Here is a 17,156-nt window from a genome sequence, read left to right as displayed (position 1 = left end):
AACAATAACATATTTATCATTTAATGAAGGTAAAACAATAACTAAATATCTTTATTATAAAATGTTGCGTAATAAAAAAAATCAATGTTATTATTTTATAGTATTACACATGATTATAGCCATAAACATATTTTAAGTCCATGATTTTGAATAAAAATTTAAATAAAAAATGTAATATTCGCAGAGGATAATATTAAGAATGGTTAATCAATAAATATTACTTGTAGATACCGTTAAATAAGAGATAAGTAAATAATAGAGATCCAGATCACTATGGCCGTTTACTTGTTAGACTGCTGAAGAAATCTGGATCATTATTGTTTATCAATGATCATCTCATCATGTGATTTTTCCGTCCTATGAAAATGCACGAAATGATAAAACAATGAATATCTTTTTACGACGTGTGCAGAAATATGAACAAGGAGTTATTTTAAAATAAATTTATTTGGAACATTCACAGTGTGGGTTTGGCATCGACAATGTCACTTGTTTGAAGACTTAAAGAGGCTTTTCTGCGTAACAGACGGTCCACGTTTGGTTTCCTTCAGTTACTCGTTTGATCTTTGCTGTCCAGTTCTCCTCTAAATACTTGTAATCTGCCTCCGAGAATTCCTAAAAAATAAATCTGGTTTGGTAATCAAAACCAAATATAGGGATATGTATGACAATATAATGACAGGCCACATTTTTAAAATTAGATTTCTATACGCAGGAAATATTTCAGCAGTCTTGAAAGATATTTTTCAAGGGAAAAAAAGTGGAAAACATGTGCGTTTTTGAGTTTAGGGCAGAAGAAAGTTTTATAATTTATACAAAATTTAGGAGCTATATAAAAGAACTTAACTATATTGAATTAAAGCTCACACGTAGAAAACTTTGTGGTTTTCTCACAATTTTAATTTTTTTTCTTTTTTTAATCAGAAATAATCCTTTATTTTTCATCCAATCTCGACACAACAAGGAACCATACTGATTTTAGGCCTGAAAGTAAGATGAAAAAAAAATCTGGCATGAAAACCATTTTATTTGTAGCTGATTTTCGGGAGGAGTGAAATTTAGTTATAGTTTAGAGATGTGCTCTAATTGTTTTTAATCATAAAATTATCATCACTATTTACTTTTCACAGGTAAGAAGTAGTCTCACATAATATGCTACCACCGTTAAAAAAGTCTTTGTAGTCCTAGATAGTTTACTTTTTCCGATAACTAGTTTGAAGAAAATGTTTTTTTTTTTAAATTTATTTTTTTTAAAGATTTTTCTCTTTATAATATATAAGTTTTCAGTTCTGTTTCTCTGGTTGATTTTATAGTTTTGAACAATATTGTTCATTTAAATTAAGTTAGACTTTAAAAATACGTAAAATTCAAAATAACATTTTACACATTATGTTGTAAAGTGTTGTAGCATTTTCCTTCTTAAAAATGAACTAGCCGCCTTTGGCGACCAGCTCGGTCACCTTTTAAAATTACCTTATACAACATATACTATCTAGTAATCAAGCCGAATGCACAGCACAGCTGTATTTAAACATTCTAATTCTACAATCCCTCCTCTAATCTTAACACCTTAAGTAGTTTTGAACAATATATTAACTGAATTTTTTTCATCGTCTTGCCAAAGAATACAGAAAGGAGAAGGAAGTTCAAGTCTTAAGAAAACTTTACTAACACGGGGAATTGCTTGGTTCGGTATGCTATACCAGAAAAACAAATTTACAGGGTGAGCAACATACTCAGATTTAACAGAGCATCCTATGTACTCAGGGCCGTTTTATCCATTAGGCACTGTAGGCAACTGCCTAGGGGCCCCGCCACGTTCAGGGGCCCTGTGCTACAGAGAAAAAAATTGACAATGTTTCTTAAACAGTAAAAATTTAATTCGAAATTTCAATGACGATTGTCTTGCTCTGTACATTACATCGACGCTATTTTAGTACATTTCTGAACGCATTCCAAATTAGATATTAATATTATGGTANTATATTAGAAAAATGATCATGATTAATTTGTTTTTCTCTAACTTCTAATATAAATTGCTGATTTGAAATCTAATAATATCACACAATAGTTTTTCTTAATAAAGTAAGGTAAAGGGTAATAATAAAGTTTTGATTAAGAAGGTAAAAATTAAATAAAAATCCAAGTTGGTGTTAATTTATTTTTTCTCTTGATTTATTCTCACTTTTGCCTGTTCCTGAATTATGCACTTAATTTCTGATAGGTAATATGTAAAGTTGAAATTTCATTTTTACACTTTAGAGATTTCATTCTTGACTTAATAAATTTCAGAGCTTTATTTTATGGCTTGCAATTATTTATGATATGTGTGGTTGAATTGTAATAATCTTCTGTTATGTAATAAACTACCGTGTGATCTGTTTTTATCCTAGCAAAATCATATATTACTCCTAAAATTTACCTAAAATTTTTTGAAAAAAGCTCCTAAAATTACCCTAAAATTTTTAAAAACTTTGCTGACCCCTGGGAGAAGGAAGTTCAAGTCTTAAGAATACTTTACTAACACGGGGAATTGCTTGGTTCGGTATGCTATACCAGAAAAACAAATTTACAGGGCGAGCAACATACTCAGATTTAACAGAGCATCCTATGTACTGAGATTCAGCGCATAAGAATGTACGTCACCTGTGAACCGGTTGTTCGGCAACTCTACATGTATGTTTGGGTACGCTACCACCGACACCGTCATTTTATTATTTCTTTCTGTGTCAAAATGTGTCAGCAGATGTAATCAACATGATAATATTAATGTATTCTCAAAGGAATATATTTATTAACAATGCAGTATATACCGTTTATCAATAGTGTAAAATGCAGAACAAACCAATAATAAATAAAAAGATAAAACTTTTCTTCATCTCCCCAACTCCAGGAGTGGTCGGGAGGAGAGGAGGGAGAAAACCGTTTCAAGAACTTCTACTGCGTGCCCCTAAATGTTGTTTTCTTCTTTATACACAGGTTACCAAACCTCGGAGGACTGGTTTACATTATGCTTGCGGAAGCTGGCCTTCTTCCCCTATGAATTTTTTTGGTCTAGTTTTTGCCTGAGAGGAAGTATTTTGCTTTCAGTTTTAATTATTTTTGAGAGGTGTTGCATGATATAAGCAACATGTATTGAATTTTAGTAACAACGTAAAATCTGTCCGGTAGCCATTAAATCACACAAATCATCGTAAGTATGGATTCAGGACATCTCAGTATAGAAGAAAAAATTGTTTTCAATTTTGTCGAGATAGAAAATTCATCCCAATACTCCGTTGCGTGTTGTACTACATCCTCCACAGTACCGTTTATGTTTAGAATTTTTACAGCCATTTTAGAAAGGATCAAAAATAAATCTAAACAATTACTTCGTAACTAAGTTTTTATTTCTGTAAAAATACAAAATTATTCTAAATAAATTCTTGACGTCTATTCAATATTACTTCACTTATTATTTAAGACAACAAAAGGAATAATAACTATTGTGATTGAGGAACATCCGAGTTTATGGTGCCATATAAGAGAAATAGTCAACCTTTCATCCCTTCAGTGGGTCGATAAATGAGTACCAAGCATGCTTGGGAACTAAACTCTGGGGGTTCCGCGTTCGGCTGATCACCTTAGCGGAAGATCTGCTCCTGCACCCCAGAGCTCAAGGTCAAGAAAACTGAGATGGGCATAGTAGGCCTTGGCCCTCTATGGGCTGTTGCGCCACTGAGTTTAGTTTTCAGTTTATAAGAAAAATCGATAGATAGATTAGAAAAAGGTACAAATAATAGCTTTTTTAACTTTTTTTCTTAAATTTTTATCTTTTTCATATAAATAGTGGCCCTTAATTATTGCATGAAACATTTTTGTCAAAAGCAAATAATTTTAAATAAATTTTGATTGATATGTAAGCATTAATAATGAAAGCGTCGAAGGAAAAAAATATTATGCTTAACTACAACTTATAACTTACGCTTAAGAAATTTTCTTTTTCATCACGTAATTTATTTAATTCAGCAAGCAAAGCACTCAGAAATTCATCTGTTGCATCTTCTGAGCGTATATTTATGAATCCACATTTTTCTAGAAGCTGAAAAAAAAAACACATGAATGAAAACAAAACAGAAAAATAAATTAATTTTGAAGTTCTCATTCTCATTCCAAAATAAGTAACTTGACGCTAATTTTTATCTCAAAGTGTGAGTTAGTTTTATTTAGCTTTAAAATATCTGCAGTCGATTTGGCACCGCCACTCTGTGGCTTCGGAATCGTAACTTAGTGCTCGACAAATCTTCTCTGCTCGTCGACGTGTATGTGACGCTATTCCTCGTGTGTGACTCGAGACCTTGTGCCAGTGAGTCCGCGATTGCTTGGTCTTGCATTCTGCTGTGGATTAGTTTTCGGGATGGTGGATTGTCTGAAATTTTGGCGTATGGGCCAGAAAGCCTAGGTCGGGGAATTCACTGCTTAACTTTTAAATACGTATGAAAAAAATACCTATCGACAAACATGTATTTTAATGTAAACTTATTATTATTTCTTTTGAGATTGAGGACAAGGATTGTTCTTGAAGACAAGTTCTTCTTTCCAACTTTCTCTGCAGTGATTCGTTAGAACTTGATGATGTTTCTGTTTTTTTCTTCGCTTAGCTACACTATGTGGTTAAATGTATCTAGACAACCAGCTAATCAGGGAGCTTTGATGCGTATATAAATAAAAAGTTGGTCCCTTTTTTGCATCCATGATAACCTGTACACGATTGGAAAGACTTTTCATCAATTTCTGATAGATACAATTTCTGATTTCTTGAGATAGGAGTTGACTTCCATACGTCTATCACACCTTAAGAGAGTGCTGGCTATGTGATGTGCGTTATAATTCCCCGAAAATGTTTTCTTTGAGATTTGGATCAGGTCTCTGAGAATGCCAGTTCAGTTTTTGAACAGCCATTTCGCCAAACCATGGCTGCAATCCCACCAATGGCTGGTCGATACGAATCAGCATCCGGTTTGCACCGACCACAGTGTTGACGTGAAATATTCTCAGTGATGGACGGACATGGGAATAGTCCCTTTGTCGTCAGGCTAACCGTGGGAGGTTCTCGTGGTCTTCCTCTCCATGTAACGCAAATACGGGTTAGTTCCACCAAAAAGTCCGCCCCGAAGGCAAATTTCTCCCAATACTTGATTCAGGAGTTCTCTTGTCTTCTGGATTGGGTTCAAAATTACAAGGCTACGGTGTTGAACAAAGTAGAGAGAGCAGTATTGTTCAGAATGTTCTTACACATCTCATTGTACAAGTTTCTATCCTCAAAAGCTAAGGGACCCGGGGTTACCTATGAAATACATCACCGCACTATCATGCTTTAGGTGGATGTCTTGATAATTTTGGCCACATAGTGTCTTAATGTGCTGTCCCAAAGTATACTTTTTGATTTTATTTTTGACAAGGATTCTAAACATGTATCTTAAGGTTGGCCATTAATGAATACCCTGTATGGATTCATGAGTTTTAGAAGAAAAAAAATCTGATGGTGAATTGATATTCTTACTTCTTTGTACTGATTTGTTGTAAGTAGATTATATCCCCTGTCCTTTATGTAAGCTTCAAAATTCGGTGAAATTTCTTTTTCACTCCTAGAATAATCAGTAAAGAGAATTTTTCCACCAGGCTTCAACCATTTCTAAAATAAATAAATGAAATAAACTCTGTGAATACAAAGACAACATGTCTCAAATAAATATTTTTTCTAAGAAAATTTGTCTACACAGCGATAAATAAAAACATAAATCTTTTCTTTGTTCTGAAAATTTGAACTCAATTTTAAATAAATTTTTAATTAAATAATGCGTTGATATCTGAAAGAAAAGCATTCGGAATCACATTTTTAATCTCAAGTGTAAGTTGAAAAAATTTTAGCAGCTTTATTAAAAATATGGTAACAGATTTTATGAGTAGTAAATGGAACACTTGATCTGCTTTTGATCTAATAATCAGAGATTCACATTCTAAAGAAAAATGCAATCCTAATGGTTCGATGGATCGACATTAAGTACAATAATTACTGCAGACTATAATTTAATTTCGGAAGTGAGGCATAAAAAAGTTCTTAATCTGAATAGACGTACCTTTTACGGACGGATTTTATTTTTTTAAACACAGGATATGGGGTATGGAGTATAGCCTCTGAAAAATAAGGTCCTAATAATTTAGGCGAGAGAGAGTAAAAAAAAAGGGAAATCGAAAGTTATCACTGTTTAATGTTAATTTTACTTTTTGAATAGTTCGCCATGCTTGGAGAACTTGCTAAGGGACCAAGGGGGAATCGAAAACTTTTTGCACACAATTATTAAATTCGAGTTTCCAAAGATAATTACGGGTAAAAATTAATTTTATAGAATAGTGCATAATTATTTTATAATAGTGGAAATCTTTTGCGTTGCAAGGTATGAACATTTTTATATCATTTTTAAGAACGTAATTTTGAATGGTAAAACACAAAATTTAAACGCTATCAGTCAAATAATCTCTGAGTAATCAAGATTTAAAATGTCGTACATTTCAAATTTGATTTCTCAAGAACTGTTTAACCAATTTCGTTCAAATTTTGCATTTTGCTATTTAAAACTACTTTCTATAAAATGATGTAAAAATTTATTTACTGAGCAATTCAAAATTTTTACAATTGTTATAAAAAATAATAAAAAAAATAATAATTGTTTTTTTTGCACAGTATTTTTTTTAGACAAACGAATTTTATAATTGTGAGCAAAATTTTTTGTTTCGAAATAAAGAGAAGAAATAGATTAATTAAATGGTTAAAAGTTTATAATAATGAGAAGAAATAAATAATATTTCAAAAAAATTTTTTTATTTTAACGTTAAGAAAATTAAAAATTGTAAACATTTAATTATAAAGATTAGAGAGCGAATTAGTTTTATAATTACAAGCTCCTAATAATTAATCCCCAATTCTTTAAAGAATGAAACCAAGGGAAAAAAAAGACTTTATTTAGAGGACTCCGAGTACTACATGTGTTTTATCTTGTAAACTTATTTTAGTGACAGCATCTATTATTTTAGACGTTGAAAGAGCCTCGCGTGGAAAGGGTCAATCATAAGGACATCTTTAAGTAATTTAATTGTCAAACGCTGCGCCTTTGGTATGCAGAAATCTAAGGTGATAACCATCGAAAAAAAAGAAAAAAAAATATTTAATTATTCTACAACTGCTCCAAATTTTTCTTTTATTTTCCTTTTAAACAGCCATTTAGTATATTGACCACTATTTTCTATTTTGTAAAGGTGCCGAAATGGTATTTATGAAAAAAAAATGTAGAAAGAATCTTAATCTAGTCGTCGTCGCAGGCCATTAAGATAAGGGGTGCTATTGTTCTTGTTTTCCAGAGGTGCCACCTATGGTCAAAAATTCGACTTCTGACGCATCCATACGTCACAGTCCGTTTATAGGGTGAACCCATCATATATCCATTCATTCATCCACCGATCGTAATTTTGACCTGAGCCGGAGAACGATCCATCTCCGATTCAGTACCCCCAGAGGTATAATTTGTTATGGAAACATGGAGGACTTTATGACCCTATAGATTTAACTTACATCAGTCACCATTTACTGCACGGAGAGTCTTTGGCCGGCTGGATTACTAATAAAATATGAAGTTACTGATGAATATTATTGAGAAAACTCAAGGGAGCGATAATAGGCTGATAATAGGCTAAGGGTGTTAGAGTTCACTCTCCGCTGGGGTCGACTATATTCTTAAATTTCAAAACAGCAAAGCGACTGCCCTACATGCTCTTTTTGGTTTTGAGGATCACAACTCTGAATGCGTGGAAAATAAAATGAAAGTTATTGTATCAGTCGTATGTTTACTCAGTGAAATTTGTGTCTGATTTCGCTTATTATCGTCCACAGTAATCGACTAGCATATTTGAGATAATCTTTCAAAGATTAAATTAAGNATTTTACTTATAATATTAGATGGTTTTCGAGTGAGGGGGGGGGGCGCTAAAAAGGTATTGTGCCCCGGGCGCTAGTTAAGCTCGCTACGGCACTGGAGAAGAGATAAGCGAACAGTATTTATTAAAAGTATCAATTGAGCTTCACTTACCAGAAAATTTGTGAACAATTCATCTTTGTTTGGAATGTGAAGGAGTGTATCTCTACTGTAGATTGTATCAAATGCGTTGTCATCGTAAATTGAACGTGTGACGTCACAGATAACAAACTTTACCTAAAATAGGGAGTTGGTACAGTATTACGCATATGAGAACCATTTGCATGCAAAAAAAGTGGTACATGAAAAACACCTGTATGAAAAAAAGTGGTATATGAAAACCATTTGTATGAACAAAGAGTGGCATATGAAAAACATCTGTTTGAAAAAAGTGGTAGCATACATTTATTCCTTACTATCTGCCACTTTACCTTCAAAAATGCATTACGTAATGACTTATGACTCAAATATAAATATATGTATGTACAACTAATACATTATCACAGACAAAACTAAGTTTCTGAAAAATAAATATTAATAATGAAATGCTTTTAATACAGCTTTTACCTTTTTTGAAAAGAAGAACCGTCTTTTCACAAGCATGCTAAGTCCTAATGCCTTAAATCTTAATGGAAGGGTTTTCAGTGGTTCAACAAAATTATTCCAGTGATAATAAATTAATCATCAAAGCAAGTAGAAAGTTCCCTGATTAATCAACCACTTAAATTTAAATGAATTTTACAGCATGGATATCGGATTTCTGTAGATATACAGTGAAACCTCCTGTTATGGACACTCCTGCAAAACGGACGCCTCTCAATACGGACATATTTTTAATTCCCCGGGAATCTTCTATGAATAAACCATTACGTACATTCTCCGCAAAGCGGACACTCCCGTAACCGGACGCGGACAGTCATTTTGGTCCTGAAACGTTGTTTTTTATCTCTACAAACCGGACACTACTTTTTCTAAATAAATTGCAAGCTAAAAAAATTCAACTTTTCACCATTTTTAAAGCATGTAAATAAAACTTTTTGCCTTATCCATAACTAAAAATATTGTTAAGCTATTTCACCACCGAAAAATCAATCTTTCTCCTGTCACCTTGCCTTATCTTTGTAAAGAAAGGAGAGAAAATGGTACTGCACTCCTGAAATAATTCTGACATCGGCATCTTTTGATCTTTTCATCTGGACCACACAGGTTATGAGACCCCTCAAGTTGAAATGACTTCTCTCAATGCTTCTTCCCCATTGAAAATTTCTTTAATTTTCTTATCAATTTGAAGACTGTATTTAACACAACTGGGGTAAAAAAAAGAGAACAGAAGTATAATCTTTGAGGTGTTTATATAAATGAAACATTTATTCAGACACTTGATAGCTGATCAATTGTGAATAATCATCTCCATAGGTCCTCATGACTTACAGGTATGCATTACTTTTTTTTCTGTGAATCATGGGAGGTTTATTTTCCAAGAAGGTATTAACCATGTTCCCTATCAAATGATAAGTAGGTGTAAGGGGATGTGAACCTAATAATTGAAACGGACTGAGGACAGTACGCTCCTATTTGGTATCATATGTCTAACTTGAGTATCTATGCTAATAGGAAAATTATATTTATTTATCTGTAGCTACATCCAGAATTATGTATTTATATCAAACTTCTTTATATATTCTTTTTTATCTTTCTTATTGTTTAAATAAATATTCTTGTAGATATTTACAGTATCCTTGTAGATATTATTTCTACATCTTTGAGAACATTCTAAAAAAATTTAGGGTGTTAAATTTTGTTATTAGGGTACCCTTCCCGTAAACGGACAACTCTCATAAACGGACACATTTTTTGGTCCCATGAATGTCCGCTTAACGGAGGTTTCACTGTATATCAATTCTTGAATTAATGTGGCCATCAGATACATTTTATGATAATTTCTTTAGTTTTTATGATGCAAAACTTGTTACCAATTTAATTACTGAGTTAACCATTTGCGTGCAAGACGTAACTCTAGAACGTTATTGCCACTGTAAATATTTAAATGACTGAAAATATTTAAACTTTTACGTCCTAATGCTATCTCTTTAAATGTAGTAATTAAAACATTTTTTGAAAAGTGCGTAAAACTATAAACATGTGCGTATATGTGATTTTATCCATTTATTAGCCGTTAAATGTACTTGAAATAAAAAGGGCCAATATGGTAAAAAACATTAAAACATTGAAATTAAAATTAGCAAAACATTCATAGATATTAAATAAGGATCATAAAATATACCTTTTTTTTTAACGGCATACGCAATTAATATTTACTTAATACTCTAAAAATAGGAAATTTATCAGTATATAGTAAATGTTGCAAAAATTGCATCGATTTAAATAATCAATTAAAAAGACACACTTTGATTAGGAAATTAGATATTTATTATTCCTAATTTTCAAAATTTGTTTATAAGATCTTCAAGAGATGGTACTAATTATTGATAGAAACTAAACAGCAATATTTTAAAAATGACTATTATTTGCGGCAATAGCATAGCGAATTCTAAGAACAAAAATAACTAAAACCGTTGCAAACATTTCAATTAAGATGGTTTAACAGCGTCTTGTAGTATATTCAATCAGCTGCGCCATCTGTTGACTTACTTATTCTACTAATTTTAAAATGGGGGGGGGGAATTCTAGTTTTTCAAACAGAACAGAGCAATACAGACATTTCTATTTCCTTTATATTTTCAAAAGGAGATAGAAATCATTTTTGATCTTCACTTGATTTTTCAGATATGATCATCTTTGGTCTCACAGTACTTGTAAAATAGAATGCGCATTCCTCTCTATAAGGATGGTTAGTTTGGATATAAACTTAAAAAGGCAAAATATGATAGAAATTGTCACAAAATTGTGAAAATTACTTAAGAGATTCAGTAGAGGTACTTTTGTAAGAAATGCTTACTTTGTCAGCTAACTGTGGTTTCTCTGAAAGATATTCAGTGGCTACAGTCATCATATTTACAGATAAATCAACTCCCAAAACTTCCACGCCATGTTTCTAAAATTAAGAAAAAAATAATCAAGGATTAAATTAGAGTAAATGTGTGGTATAATTGCATAAGGTTCAAGCAAGGACATGCTCTGCTAAAAAACGATTTTAGAACAGATTAAGAGAAAATTTAACATAAAATCTGTCTATGTAATAAAAATACAGTTGCCCCTCATATTGGGAGACCGTTTTATCACGTGATCAATAAATTTAATTACGACACAGTTTACCATCGTTGTTGGTGCATTGACTGAAAAATCAAATGATAGGATCCAGTTTGTCCCTCATTGATTTCCATATCTTTTTGATTGTTATCTGCATAGTTAAAGTCATTAAGGTATAAAATATTTTTTATAGCAAGATTTACAGTAAAATCACTGAATTGTAATTAAACAACTATTATTGTAAAAGCTACGCTAGAAAATTTTAAGGTAAAAATAAATTTTATGGTAAAATGGATTTTACCATAAAATCTATTCACGGTGCTAATATTTTTTCTGTACCGTAATTTTAATCGGAATTTCTTGCAGTGAAAAAACGATAATTCTTGCAAATCAATGATCAGGGGTTCACCTCCCTATTATTAAACAATTCTCAAAACGACACATTGATTACCATTAAGATTATTTTTTTCAAATTGTTTTCTATTTAAAAGCTTATTTATTTATACTCATATCTAAGACACGGTATTTTCCACTTTACATGATTTGCCGATGAGGAAAATACACATCATAACGGACACCCTTACTTAAATAGACACTTGAATCCTAAAAAATGGTACAGAAGCATATATCTGTCACCACTGGCCAAGTGAATCAAACAATATCTTCCCTGTAAACAATGGCAGCTATGTTTTGGGCTGCCGATTCGTGTTGAATTTAAGGAACAGCATTCTACTTTAAAGATGTCCTACCCAGAGGCTGAACTACATCCTCAAATGGAATAAATCAGTCAATTGTCGTAATTATATATTTGCGAATGGCAATTAACTGCTTGTACTATTTTTATTGGACCATACATATTCCAATCCCAATAGAAACGCATTCTTAGTGATTGATATCTAACTGATTGATCATAGAAGGATTGCCAATGGACAGGTAAGTGAAAGTGATGCCATCTTAAACATCCCTATTAACGAAGTCATGTACTGGTTAAACAGAGACAGAGAGATGGCAGAAACATATCAGAAACGAAAAAGAGCACAACAAGAGGTTGCGCTTTTACCACATTATGGTATTCATGACAATCGAGACATTTGAGTGATTTTACGTTTTTGACCGATCCTCCGTATAACTCTGATTTAGAACTTTTGTATTACCATTTGTTTTGCCTTCAGAAGGAATATTTCGTTAGGTAGGGATGTAGGAAGAAGACAAACATGTTACACTTAAATGATAAGGAAACTTCGAGTAAGCCTTAATTAAAAAGAGCAATTAGTGCCCGTTGGAATGAATGCTTAAAACCCATAATAAGGTTTGTTTTTCGAATGATATTGTGGTACTATTTGTCAAACGTAGTTTATTTCTGCCAGTATCCTGATTCTTCCTTTCATGACGTTGATATTGACCTGAAGGAGAAGACGTGTAGTTTCATCTTTCCAATCATGGGACAGGGTGGCCACTTTCCAGAAAAATTAAAAATACTGGTAGAAAAAGAATGAGGAAACAAAATGTTTTAACTAATTGCAATCGATAAAAAATAATTTAAATCAATTATATATGTTAAAACTGATGAAGACTGAATTTCTAAAATTGATGTGCAATTGAATCCTATAAAACTAACAATCTCATTAAATATATGTCACTATTTTTTAAATTTTTCCAGAGTGTGGTCGTCCTGTGGGGACAGGGAATTGCGATACAATGGGAACAGTACAATTTTTCTCTCAATTGAAGTAAACTTGTTATTAGTAAGGGAGGAAAAAAGCATCGCTGTAAAATGAAATTAAGTCACGAATAATCTAATGTACTAATAAAACCACATTTAGAAATTCGCTTATCAAAAACTTACGTACTATAAGAACTTAAATAAATGTTCTCTAGCTTACTCTAATTGTCTCGTTATTTAACAAACAGCGTTATTAAAAGCACTTTACACACTCTCAGAAAAATAGGATCAACTTTGAAACATACTATCAGTACCTAGGGCCCTAAAACAGTATAATTTTAGCTAGAACTTTAATAGGGTGTTAAATCAAACAATATTTTCGTTTAACATGAACCATAGAATTGTGTAATCAAGTTTAAGAAGTACAATGATATAGTTCAACGCATATTAAATTTGTAGCAAATTTGACGATATAGTTCCATACCCTTCTTACAGTGAAAGTATTCACCAATTAGAAGTAAATAATAAACAAACCTCGGCCATGTAGAAACTATGACCTCCGATACCACAACCAACATCCAGTACTTTTTGTCCTGGTTTTAAGTCCAATAATGATACATATTTCTATAAAATAGTAGAAAAAGAAGTAAATTAATAAAAAAAATTATAGCAATAAATCATAAGATGCAGTTTATGTTTAGCATCGTAGAATTTTCACTCGTTTTGATGCAAACAACTAAAAACTCAAAGACCCAATTACAAAATAAGTCCTTCGTCTTAGTAATACATTGATATGAATCATGATCTCGCATAAAATCATAAATCACTTATAGGCTCTTCACTTATAACCACAATCATTCATATAAAACCATAGTATGTTCCTCATAATAAAATTATGGTTTATACTAGAGAGCAGTTTGGAGTAAAGAATGAAAGTTCGAGCACGCCAAGTCTATTGTGCCACGATATAGAGTTGTAATTTATTGTTCCAGTTGACAAAAGAATCATTAATTTTTTACTTTTTTAGTTGCATTAATTATGCTTGAAGTGCCAAATTTTTCCATGTCGATGATTTTTTGAAGTATTCGATTGTTCTTCAAAGTATACTTGGTGCTCACTCTAAATAACCTCTGGTCTAAATGATCGGATTTTCATGTAGTAGGACTCAAACTTAATGGTTCTCGAGAGTGATCTCAAATATGCTAATTAATTTCAGAAGAAAATATTATAAAGTTACGAAATCAGATACAAAAACACACTTCCTCTGATTTTTACATCATTTTAAGGAATATAATTTTATTCGGCAAATTACAAAATACGAGATCGGTCGAATAGCTCTTGAGAAATTGAATTTTAAAAGTCGTATATTTAACATTTAATTTATTAGGAACTATTTGATAGATCTTGTTTCTGTATTTTGCCATATTCGAAAAATTTAAATTTTACAATTGTTTATTGCATGTTCACAATTTAAAATTTTTCTGATTTTATTAAATAAAAATTTTTTTTAAATTTTTATTAAAACTTTTTTCCACGTATAAATTATCCTTAAATAAACAAATTTTATAATCGTGCGCAAAAATTTTTCAAGTCGCTTAAGAAATTCTCGAATTTGGAGAAATACGAAAAAAGTATAATTAACATAAAGGAGTACAAACTAGACTCATGGTAGTCTAGTCTCGCTTTGCAAGTGGTCACTTGTATGTTCAGGGTGTGTCTCTCGTATGTTCAGGGGCGCAAGACTTTTGGACTTTGCACTAAATGTAGGACTGCTCAGGCTTCGCCCGAGCATATTCTAAACTGTATCGATTTTAAGATCGACGAGGTTTTTTCAAAGCCTCATCTGTTTTTAGACTTTCTGGACATTTTTGGACTTATGGATTTGGTCTAATTGTAATGGACCTCTTGGGGATTAGAAACAACACAACAACGACAGGAGTACAAACTTTAGGCTGCTCTCCTGACGAGACTATTGGGGCCGTATTTCCCTGATCTCTGCCACCACCCCGCCCTATTTTAAGGATCAGTAGTCCAAAACTGTTGAAAAAAAGGTATAAAGGTATGTTTATTTGGAGAAAATACATTTTTGTATCAGATTTCATAACTTAAAGTATCATCTGCTCAAATTAATTAAGATACTTGAGGTTATCCCTTGCACCATTCAGTCTTAGTACGTTAAAATCTGACTATTAGATCAAAATTTATTCGTGTTATTCTGTTTTTTATTTATTTTCTTTTTCTCACACTATACACAAACTTTTTTTACATCCCACTCGGTATATTACATATTATAAGGATCTAAACACGTCACATTATCTCATGCGTACTTTCCATAATAATTATTTTGCTTCTTTTCCCATATTTTTCAAAGGATAACCGCATAACATAACTTCGAAGTTCAATGATAACAAAAACATATAGTATACAAACGTCATGTTTAATTACAACTTCCGGGGAAGTTTACGTCAAAATTTATATATGTTTCTCATGTTGTCCTTATTATGAATTAATAGCAAAGATATGGCATGAACCAGTCCTCGGCGGTCAAAAATTCCCCGCGGACAACGAATATTCTCGAATCCGACGTCCGCGCGGACGGCCATTTTCCCATTAATGTTCGTGATATATTTTCAATTTTTGTTATCTTACAAGAGTCTAGCGCCTCATTTCTAAAATGAGCCACTAATCTAGCAATTCAGCAACACACTGCGTATGGTGGAATTGATGTTTTCTCTGTCTGGGAGTACTTTACGAACTTACAATAAATTACATTACGTACTGGTCTTAAACAAGCGGTAAATGCAATTATGAGCATCTACCTAAATGGAGCATCTAAATGCTTCAATTAACANTTTATTTTAATACAGTATAATGTAATCCTAGTATTTATAATCCTAGTAACTACTAATTCATTGTGCAAGTTATATAAATGTTTGTAATAAATGAAATAAAATTATATTTTTATTTATTTAGAAGCTACGGGTTAGTTTTAAAGGAGGACGGGTAAAATTTCTGAGTTTTTTCGAGCCCTGGCATGAGCCTTTAAAAAAAAGGGTAATGTCTAACCTTGGTTGTTGTCATTCCACCAGTGCTGAGGAATGTTTTTCCGAAGATCCATTCATATCGACGCACACCATTTCTGCTGTATTGCTTGTTATCCAGAAAGGCTTGGAAAAGATCCTTCGAATTTGTATCCTTAGAATTCATATTCTTCTCTAGCTTTTTGGCCAAGAAATAGATCTGGTAGGAATTGTTTTTGTGCTAAAAATATTCAAAAGTAATTAAATACGTTAATAAATGAATGAAAGTGTGACTTAAAAGCTATTATTTTTATCATCTCAGCATTGTTATTTCTGGAAAGTTATTCATTGTTTTCTGAGATAATTTTTTCTGAACTTTTTACCCTTTTTTGTTGTTGTTGTTTTATTTTGATCAAAAATGTCACAAAATGAATTTTTTTAAAACTTTTTTCCTTTTTATTCTATTCTGTATTTTCATATCATTGCATATAGAAATGTATTTTTCACAAACACCAAAAACAATAAAGTAAACATTTTGAATAAAATACTAAAGTCACCTTACTCCGTAAGTAACTCCCAATGCCCGATGTTACCTTTATTATTTCAGAGTAATACTAAAATGAAATCAACCGTAAATAACATGAAAGTTGCAAATTATGAAATGCGTTTATTTATTCTTTTTAAAAGAAATCACGTCTCAATCAAGTGGTTAAAAAAAAACTAAGTAGATAGTAGTTTTGTTATTTTCTTTCGAAAACTCGAGAATTTTTATGAGAAAAAAGCACTAGTTGTCTAGTTATTATTGCATTAAATAATAATAGGTAACAAATTTTAACAGGTAATAAATTAGTAGAAAATTTTATAGGTAACAAATTTTAACGAATATCTCTGTTACTATAACCTGAAGAAATCCTAGTTTTCATGATTTAGAAATTTAAAATAGCAGTTATATACTATTAGCAATAAATTTTACTATTAGTAGGAATTTCCTTTCTTTAAAAGGCAAATTTAATGTTTAGAGATCTGAGAACTCAGAATTGATGCATTTAATTAAAAAAGTATTAGTTGTATTTTTTTTAATAAAATGTTTCATACATTAATATATAGTTAGTAACAAATATATTAATATATCAACCTTTACCATATATTAACCCTTTCTATTTGAACAAGATTCTGTGTCTCTTAGTTACCACTGTCACCTACAAAATACCAACTATTTTAAATGTTAAAGTTTTTACATTTTAATGTTAAGTA

At 31.5% G+C, this 17,156-nt stretch overlaps 1 protein-coding gene across 1 annotated transcript in view; it reads right to left on the bottom strand.

Moving 5' to 3' along the window:
• Positions 1 to 428: 428 nt before the first annotated feature.
• The window catches only part of LOC107440289 (uncharacterized), a 49,279-nt gene continuing 32,551 nt past the window's right edge, over positions 429 to 17,156 (bottom strand). Inside the window, exons 6-12 of the mRNA XM_043046596.2 lie at positions 15,949 to 16,143; positions 13,417 to 13,506; positions 10,969 to 11,064; positions 8,124 to 8,246; positions 5,543 to 5,674; positions 3,965 to 4,081; positions 429 to 615 (exon numbers count right to left, since the gene is read on the bottom strand). Coding sequence (XP_042902530.2) covers positions 502 to 615; positions 3,965 to 4,081; positions 5,543 to 5,674; positions 8,124 to 8,246; positions 10,969 to 11,064; positions 13,417 to 13,506; positions 15,949 to 16,143 — 867 coding nt within the window. The 3' untranslated portion in view covers positions 429 to 501. The remainder of the gene's footprint in view (positions 616 to 3,964; positions 4,082 to 5,542; positions 5,675 to 8,123; positions 8,247 to 10,968; positions 11,065 to 13,416; positions 13,507 to 15,948; positions 16,144 to 17,156) is intronic.

This window comes from Parasteatoda tepidariorum, chromosome 3, assembly GCF_043381705.1.
Source record: "Parasteatoda tepidariorum isolate YZ-2023 chromosome 3, CAS_Ptep_4.0, whole genome shotgun sequence".
In the NCBI taxonomy this organism is placed as follows: domain Eukaryota; kingdom Metazoa; phylum Arthropoda; class Arachnida; order Araneae; family Theridiidae; genus Parasteatoda; species Parasteatoda tepidariorum.
The sequence above is the reverse complement of the archived record's forward strand: the minus strand, read 5'-3'. Positions and strand labels throughout refer to the sequence as shown.